This window comes from Pocillopora damicornis, chromosome 3 (assembly GCF_964200805.1).
Source record: "Pocillopora damicornis chromosome 3, jaPocDami1.2, whole genome shotgun sequence".
Classification (NCBI taxonomy): domain Eukaryota; kingdom Metazoa; phylum Cnidaria; class Anthozoa; order Scleractinia; family Pocilloporidae; genus Pocillopora; species Pocillopora damicornis.
In genome coordinates this window covers 17,323,622-17,333,582 of record NC_142672.1, presented here as the reverse complement: position 1 = coordinate 17,333,582, position 9,961 = coordinate 17,323,622, and the positions used below count along the sequence as shown (strand labels likewise).

Genomic DNA, 9,961 nt, shown 5'->3' with positions numbered 1-9,961 from the left:
TCCTGCTGCAAGGGAAGCTGATCTGGCTGAATTAAAAGTGGAGCAGTTAAAGGAAAAAGTTCAGATAGATGCTAAAATTGCAGCACAAAAAGCCAAGCTCGATGCACAACTAACAATCAAGGAAGCAAAACAGGATGCAGATTAGGAAAGAAAAAGAGACACTGCTCCTAAAGGAACAGATAAATGATGACATTGTTTAGCGTTTTGAGGATTTTGAAGATGATGTCTTCGTAGCAGAAAGAGCAGGCATAGTAAGGATTAAGTCAATGATCCAAATCACAGAAGAAGACCCCTCCGAAAAGGATACCAAGTTCACTACACAGAAAGTAAAGGAGTGGTTAGCTAATGTAAACCTCAAAGAACTAGATGATAGGAAACAATATTTTGGCTTGTGCTGCAGTCGAAGGAAAAGAAACAATTCTTAACGGCGACTTTAATTGCTGCTTTGTCATCTAAGCGTAACAGTCCTGACAGAAAACAACTCAAATCGTTGTTCAAAAGTATGAGTTTTAAACAGCTAATAGCTAGTCCTACAAGGATGGTTGAAGACTCTGCTTCTTTGGTAGATCTTATTGCGACCAACTGTCCACAAAATATAAGCAATTTCGGAGTTGCCTCTTTGCATCTTAGTGACCATGAGTTAGTTTATTGTATTCGAAAATTAAATTGGAAAAAAGCTCCTGCTCAAATGAAAACATTTAGGAACTATGCAAATTACGGATCAAGTGAATTCCGTAGGGACCTTGCTGGTATTGATTGGAATTTGAACTCTATTGATGGACAAACTGCAAGGGTGAATGAGCTTTGGGACCATTTTAAAACATCTCTTGTCTCTGCTGCCGACAAGCATGCTCCAGTCATTCATAAGCGTGTGCGAGGTGTAGACGTGTGTCCGTGGCTAAATAAAAACATTAAAATCAGTATGCGCCGACGTGATTTTCTTCTCAAGAAAGCAAGGAAGACGAATAAGTCTGAGGCCTGGGCTAATTACTGGTGCTGCAGAAATGGAGTTTCTAACAGTATAAGGAAAGCCAAAGCTTCATATGATCATCGTCTTAGTAAAGACAGTGGCAAAGATCATAAAGCTTTCTGGAAAACAATGAAGAAAATATTACCTGGCGAGAAAACAGCTATTTCGCCAAAAATAAACACTGGACAGTCAATAACCACCGATAAAAAGACTATTGCAAGTGCTTTTAATAATTTTTTCGTCGGTGCAGCTACTCGGCTCTTGGAATGCTTACCATATGCATTCTCGTCTTCAACTGGGTCCCAAAACATCCATCATAGAATTGCACAGCATCCAGCTTTTAAATTTGATAAAGTCTCGGAGGATTTTGTCAAAGCTGAATTACGTGCTTTGAAAACAGGAAAAGCGATGGGACTGGACAATATTCCTGCTCGTCTCTTGATTGATTCTGCTGATATTGTGGCTAAACCCTTGGCAGAGATGATTAATTTTTCTTTAAAATCTGGACGTGTTCCATTGGATTTCAAGTCCACAAGAGTTATTCTTCTCTTTAAGAAGGGCAAGGTAGTGGAAATGGATAACTATCATCCCATCTCAATTCTACCCACTGTCTCAAAATTACTGGAGCGGGCTGTTCATCATCAGCTTTATCAGTATCTGCGTGAACATAATATTTTGAGTCCATTTCAATGAGGTTTTCGAAAACGTCATTCCACCGAATTTGCTGCTCTTTCACTTGCAGACACCATAAGAAGGAACATGGATCAAGGGATGTTAACAGGTGCAGTTTTTAGTGACTTTCGGAAAGCCTTTGATACAGTTAATCATGACTTATTACTACAAAAGCTATCTTATATGGGTGTATTAGATAAAAAGCTTGCATGGTTTAAAGACTATCTCCACGATCGAACTCAGGTCTTGGACTTCCAGGGTGTATCATCTGACCTAGAGCCCATTTCCATTGGAGTCCCGCAAGGATCCATTTTGGGACTTTTACTATTTATGCTTCATGTAAATGATCTTCTCAATGTTGTGAATCGCTGTAGTATGCTTATGTATGCGGATGACACCGTTTTGTTTTACCCCGCCTCCAAAGTCGATGCATTACAAGAAAGATTGAACGAAGAACTTAAAGCAATCGAATGTTGGCTTCGTCAGAACAGTTTGTTTTTAAATGTTTACAAAACTGAAGCTATGGTATTTGGCGCATCACCTCGCCTGTCTAATATAAATTCCTTTACCATTGGTGTAAATGGCTCTTCTATCAAGCGTGTGTCTCAGTTCAAGTATCTTGGCGTGGTGTTTGATGAACGTCTCAGTTGGAACGATCACGTTAAATTCATCCTAGCTAAAGCTGGTAAAAGGGTTGGAATGCTTGGCCGAATTCGCTACTGCATTACTTGGCATAGTGTGAAGATTATTTATACTTCCATGATAAGACCAATTATTGAATATTGTGACACAGTGTGGGGATGCTGTGGACAAGTAGATAAGAATGCTCTAGAGTCCTTACAAAGACGAGCAGAAAGGATTGTATGCAGAGCTTCCATTAGTTTCTGTCTAAATCTGTGGTACAAGATCTCTTTAGCTTTTCTGTAACCATGTTCTGATATGGAAATTATCGTACAATTCTTAATGGCTTTCAGACATGGTTTGATGCTACTCTGGTTTACAGATTTAATGAATGTTAAAGAAGAAAGTTACAATTCATAGACACATCTATTGTACATTGTATTCGTATCTTTGATACTGACCTCTCTTTACTAAAACGTTTGTGTGTAATCGAAGTTAAAAGGGAAGGAAGTCGTTTCCGTGACTAGCGTACGTTATTCGTGCAAATCTTTGAAAACTTCTAAAATGAACGATATCATTATTTCGGTGAAAAGAGATAAACTTACTCCTTACGGTGACCAAAGAGTTCAACAGATCAATGCTGGTTGAGAAAATCATCACTTACCAAAGACGCCCTCTTACGTTTAGGAAATGACTAGAAAAACATTTTTATGATCAAGATTGACCGGTATAAACCGTCGGAATTACGGAATTGAAATAAAATATTAGTCGGGATCGCTAGATTGAAGAACCTCACTGGATACCCTCAAGCATTGATTACGATCATTAAACAATGAACATGAATGAGTTCAACCTGGTATCAGTGTCACTGCTAATACTTAAAATAATGTTACTGTTGCCACAGCTATTTGGAGTTGAAATTCATGTAGTCTCTCTACAAATGATCTGTATTGATCTCCCATATCATTAAAACTAAAACGTTTTTGGGTGCTCAAGTCAAAGAGATTAATTTTCTGTGAACCAGTTTGTTAACAGATATCAACATTAAAATTTCTTTCTTCTCTTAAATAAGGAAATTTTCATATTTTTGTGGTGGGGCTGGGTGGTGGTTGAGGAACGAGCCTTGCTTGAAAAGAATCCTAACTGGGGGCACTGCATTTCCTGTCCACTCCAAGGGTTTGGATATAAAAGATAATTTGTAGGTAGTAGATAACATTCCCCTCCCCTATAACTGTGAACACCAGTTAAAGCCATGAAACACAAAATAGTAAGATACAGAAAAACTCAATAGCACCCATGATAAAAACCCAACAGCACCAACCGAGATCAGATACAACAACATACATTGCTGCTTTGCACTAAAAGTGTCAAATCAGTACACTGCAACTCATTTTGACGGGCCTTTTGTACACCTTCTCTCATGAAGTTTATAATTGCCTTTGCAGGGTCATTTTCTACAATACATCTCATGAGCTTAATTGCCTCACACACAGGGTCTTTTTTGCAACTTCGCTTACTTTCTTTCACTGGGACATACAATCTTTTGGTTTGGTTTCTATTTCGCTCTCTCAGGCTATGTCTACTGCTTGAAGCCTGATCTTCATTTGGGACCAATTCAAGGGCTGATGGTTCAATAGCCTGCTCAGGCTGGCAGTATCTCTAGTCTTTATAATTGCAAACAGTTTATCAAACCATGCACCATAGCCCTTGTCATCCAAGAACCTCTTTATTCCAGTTGATACTCACCAATTTCTTAAATTTGGATCGTATTTGATTAACAGTTATATGAGTTTGAAACCTCATTCTACATAAGAACACAAAAAAAATTTTTTTTAAAAATAAATTTTAAAAAATTTTTTCTATTCAATTAACCTCCCTGAGGCTCTACGCTGAGGATACCACAGCCTATGCGTCTAATACAGACATTTCTGCACTAGAAATGTCTCTTAACAAAGATCTTAAGAACCTCTCTAACCTCGTATATTGCGCTACAATATAAGGAACAGCGATCACAATCTCACTCAACCGTCCTACAACAATCGATATTATCATAATTCCTTCACATATAAGGCTTTGCACATGTGGAATCAGCTTCCCTCTTAAATTAAAGGATCAACCGATTTGAGTGAACTTTGCAAACTTTTAAAATACTTTAATCTATCAGTCTTGAGAGCCAGTTGTAAATGCAATTATTGTATATCTTAGGGTCTTGCTAGAGTTTCTTAGTTTTTCCATTAATTCATTAATTCACTGGGTCGCAGGTGGGTGCAGCTTTCTAAATTATCCTATGTAGGCGCTAGTTTATTAATTTGCTTCATAATTGTATTGTTTTTAACTTAGTATTTTATTGTCATACGTTTTATACATGAGCCTCTGGCTCGGATGACCAGGGCAACCCCATCCTATGTTTTGACATTAATAAATTGATTGTTTGATTGATTGAACACTGGAGTATAATGTTATATTCATTTGCTGTCTTTCTGTTACACATAATTACCAAATGTCTTAACCCTTTAACTCCCAAAATTTCATGAGTAATCCTCCTTACTGTCTGCCATACAATTCATGTGGTGTTAAATTTGAGAATTTGGAATTGGATCAACCAATAATCCTCAAATTGATACTTGTCTTAATTATTGTTACTTTTCTGCTTTATATCATACTAATAGTGTAAAGATAAATTCTGTCTAGGTCACCAATGGGACTTAACCCTTCAACTCCCAAGATCTCATTAGTAATTCTCCTTACTATCTCCTATACAGTTCTTGTGATGTTAGTTTGGAGGATTTAGTATTGGATCATCTTATAATCCCCTAACTGATATTTTCTTTATTCTCATAACTTGTCTGCTTGATATTGTTTTGATATTGTAAGGAGAAATCCTTTCTTGGTCACTTATGGGAGTTTAAGGGTTAAAATAGGGGATTTCAACATATTGTAATGATTAAAATATTCTTATGCTTTCAAATGTAACAAAAAAATGTGATGAGAATCTGATAATATGAAACACTTGCAATGGAAAAACCTGTTGCTGGTAGCTTATGTCTTTAATGCATAAATTTTCGAAATGCTTTTCTTTGAAAGTGGGGAGAATACAGGACATTTCGCACTAAAGACTTTTCGCACAAGTTCACGGCCATGTTACCCGACGAATCATGCATATTTTAACTCGCTACTCGGTCAAGACTCGTAGAAATTTAGTCCTTTCCTACATTCATTTAAGCTATAGTACATATAGATTTCTTTATTTGTTTTGATCTTAAGCTTATATGATTACTTATCGAACGGCTAGCGTACAATCTTTAAATTATTTGAATTCTTGACACTTTCATGAAATCAATTGTTTACATCACGGTCGCTATGACGCTAATCGATCGATACTGAACTCTTCATCGCCTAGTTAATTGTTATTAGAATAATTTGAAAGGTTACTACTTGATAGATGTATTAAACTTTACGATCTTTAAAAAGATTACAGATCGAACTTGTCTTTCTACAAGATCACCAGTTTCTACCTACACTGACACGTTCAAGTTGTCAAATCACAGCACTTGCACGTGTCGACATTCGATGTGAAGCACTCTCTGAATATCGATTTATTAACGTTGAACTATTTTTGCTGTACGTATTACCAGTATGCCTAATTTTCATTATATAACGAAGACATAAGAAGCAAGTTTTCAATAGCTTTATTTGAAACTCTTACAGATCGATAAAACATGCTGTTTGAATGCGATCGAACAAGGAGGGAAGACTATTAACCATTACTTTCGAAGTCAACATGGTATCCTTAGCGTGGGTCGTCATGTTTGCTTATTCGTAGTGGATGATACTGTCAAAACGAAAAGGTTTTTCGTTCAACAAAGGAAAAGTTATAGAATTAGTCGTTCGAAAAGGGAGTTCTTTACATTTTCATAGAGAGAGAGATTTCTACCTTTCCTTTCTTCAAGTAAGAATAGTGATCGTGTTCACGAGCATTTCGATCTAGCTGAAGTTATTACGTAAATAAATGTCTAAGTTTTCGCCGCTGGATCTTGTGAAGGTGAAATGTCTTATCAGTATCAATCAGTATACCATTGATATTGATGTTTTTCACTTATAATTATTGTGCGAAATGACCACTAAGAATTGTGCGAACGGTCCAAAACTTGTGTTAAAAGACTTGTGCGAAATGTCCGGTTACCCTACATATATATAACTGATTACATGATGTCTTTAACCCCTTACACCCCAATATCAGAATGCACATTCTCTAAACTGTTCTCTATATATTTCCTTTTGTGCTGGCAAGAAGAATTTGTTTAACAACAAGAGATTCTTCAGTTGAGTATAATTTCCTTTATCCTCGTGACCTTAATGTGTGACTCAGGGGTGGTATTGAATGGAGAAACTAGATGCTAGTCACTCTCAGGGATTAAAGTGTTATTAGCTGTACACATTTTCATGTATATGCTCCTCGCATTTGTTGGCAACAATAGCTAAGATTGTTAGGAAAGCAAAGAAACAAGTGAACAGAAGATAGTGAAATGAGGGAAACTGTTAACTTTACCATGTGATAGAAAAACATCGCAGAATACTTAAGAGGGGAAACTTGAATTGTGCTAGCTAATTTCCTCTATTGCCATTCATGTTTTTCTATTGCCATTCATGTTTTTGATCAAACTAGACCCTGTGAGCAGGGTAACTGGGATACCTGGATGGTACTGGATCCTTGGAATTAAGTGTAGTGATACTACGGGTGTCGGACTAGCATACTGAAATAGTGCGCTCAAGTCTGGCCAAGGGCATACACCTATTTCAAAACATAGACATGCTATGCATGCAAGAGTTACTTTTTTGTAGGGTGGGTGGATGTGGATTACTTGAAACATTGTGAGTGATGTCTACATTCTTACAAAAGGAGAGAAGAATATTAATGTGGGAAAGAACGAAAATGTCGAATTACCTCACTCACAGGTATTTTGTGGTAAATAATGTGTGTTTTGCGAATAAATGTAACCAAAAATAAACTGTCTTGGAGCCACGGATACCTGTTAGTACAAAATGCAGAAAGCAGACTGCAGACCGTATACAAAATATAGACTGCAGACTAGGTACAAAATGCAGACTAAGAATCTGAAGAGTTTTTACGTCTGGTATATAAAAACATGTCATCTTACAGCTTACCGAGCGTCACGCAATCGCTTTTCTGCGATCCGCCTTCACGATTATTTGCACTATTGTGGAATATTCCTGGCCCATTTCTTGATGAAAATCCATCGCAATATTACTTCAAGCCTTCAATATAGTCTTCTTACTTTGGGCGCGAGTTGGTTGGTGTGATGTCTGTACAGATTTTACCAACGTAATAAAAGTAGATGAAGTGAATATCAGTGATGGTAAAGCAAGCTTAAAACGGCAGAAATCGCCAGAAAATACAACGGATACACAGGGTATGAGTAAGTTTTATTGATTTTACGAGAAAAATTTTCATATTTCGAAATATGTATCGTTGTAAATCGACCATACTTCGTTCCCTATACTATTCCTTATAACGTGCAGTTCCTCTCGTAACTTAACACCGAGTCACACAGCGCGTGACGCATTCATGAATTAATCGTTGGCTTTTTCTCGAGACGTGAGCTTGGGCTGCCTGTGACAAGACAATTGCGTAAACAATATTTAACATAATAACATTATACACAAAAAACACAGGGTTTTGGATCACATATTTATTAAAAAAGAATATCCATACAACTACAATGAAAACAAACATAAGATTCACCTTTCTGATCGTGAAATTAATACCATTCGTACTGTTATCGTAGCTACGTTCCTTGCCATCAAGTGAATCCATTATGTCGTCTTTCTTCACAAGCAGTTTGCATCCATTATAGTTATGTTCTTCAGTCTCACGGTAGTAGTGTTGTTCAATAGATTGCATAGAGTATATGCAGTTTGGTTTCAGATTTCATATTTTGCTTTTTACAACAAGTGAACGTTTTTCAACTAAGACATTGGCATACCTAGCATACAAGGCATTCAAGGCTTTCACGGCTTTCAAGCGTTCGCGACTCAATCCGTTCCAAAACTATCGCTCAATAACATCTTTCAGTGTGGATTAGCCGCGATTAATACGACTTGTATATGCGTCTGTAAGTATTTTGAGCGTTTGCGCCAGAATGCTCCAGGAAATCGCAATCTAATAGGGTCCTTTCGACATTCTCGGACGCGTGTTCCTGAGAACTAGAAACCAACATGTGAACGAGGCTTAGAGGACAAAATGGATGCCAGCTCTGGTGCGGACATCTTCAGCACTAAACCAGTCCCTTGGTTAAAAGAATATTTAAAACAAAGAGGCATTCAAAGCTCGGGAAAGCGCAAGAATGAACTAGTAGAACTTTGTGTAAAAAGTGAGGAGATAAAAGTCCCGAAAATCTCAGAAGAAGAAGAGCCAGTCGATCCAGCAATTTCAATGAAAGAGCAACTGAAAACTAACAATGAAGGGTACTTGGCCAATCCGTTGAACAAAGAAAATCAGGCTTTTAGTAAATGGACCCACAATTTTTCGGAAGTACCAGACTTTACATTTCCTGATCTTTTTAATTATCTGGTGTGAAAGGATCCCGGGTATAACGCCGAAAGCCTAAAAAGTTACAAATCTCTTCTGGGATACAAGTTGTACTTCGATGGACACGTAGAAGACCTTTGTTACCATCCGCCACAATCTAGTGCTAGCAGTTACAGTTATTTTCTGTTTGCTGTAAAGCCAACTGAAAGGTCCAAGGCTGACGATGGGTCAGCAACATATAAGGGTTTTTTTTATTTTAAAGAAGGATGGAAGTGTGCATTCAGCCTACTGCCCATGCAAAGGAGGGTATGTATTTTCATTTACTCTTACTATAAGGTAATTAGCCTTAAGATGTACAATGAGCCAGAGTCATTTGAAATATATACGAGCTAAAAGTCTAAAATGAGAGATGTATGTTTACCTGTTATGATCAGCTGATGAATTGTTGGACTATTTTTAATGTTAATGTAAACAACATACAGATATGCCATATATGAAATACATTAATTAAAAAAAACCCAGCTAACTAAATGAATAAATTAAAAATGAAACTTGTGTGATAATATATCACTACTAACTTTCAAAGAAAAAAAAATTAAGCTATTGGCTACATTTCAGTGTACCAAATGTTTCACCCTGCTATAAGATTAATATACAGAAAAAACAAGCAGATGACTGAAAATCACTTGCTTTTTTGATCATTTTATTTGTGTGAGGACAATGTTTAATAAATATCAGTCATCTTGGTCTCTATTTGATAGGGCAGATGGAGGTTGTCGCCACATAGCTGCAGCACTGTTTGATCTGGAAGCAAGCGTACGATTCAATGATCTCCAGTCATGTACATCAAGACAATGCATGTGGAAAAAGAAAGGAAAGAGAAATGAGGGAAGTTTGCCTATTCAGGAGCTACAAACAAATAGTGGTGGCTATGGTGTGACAGTAAAAGACTCTGCAAAGCCGAGATTTTAATCCACTTTGTATTCCTTATGACCCAGCTGAATTAGAACAACAGTTCAAAGCTGGGTTGCTGGAAACATTCCCAGGTTCTTCAGCTCTCCCTTTCTTACAATCAGCTGAAGAACCAGGGCAAACAGAGGAAGAAATCAGGGCTTTGATAAGTGATGATTTAAATGTCAGTAAACAAG

At 37.1% G+C, this 9,961-nt stretch overlaps 1 protein-coding gene and 1 pseudogene across 2 annotated transcripts; both read left to right on the top strand.

Annotated features, from left to right (window-relative positions):
* The first annotated feature begins 538 nt into the window (after nt 1–538).
* LOC149048581 (uncharacterized) lies at nt 539–1,663 on the top strand. The gene has a single exon (XM_089199496.1). The coding sequence runs from the start codon at nt 539–541 to the stop codon at nt 1,661–1,663; it is 1,125 nt and encodes a 374-aa protein (XP_089055622.1).
* Nucleotides 1,664–8,525: 6,862 nt separating this feature from the next.
* LOC149048580 (uncharacterized) lies at nt 8,526–9,925 on the top strand (annotated as a pseudogene). Its single transcript, XR_016184731.1, has 2 exons — nt 8,526–9,119; nt 9,575–9,925. The product of XR_016184731.1 is annotated as an uncharacterized LOC149048580 (transcript).
* Nucleotides 9,926–9,961: the final 36 nt, after the last annotated feature.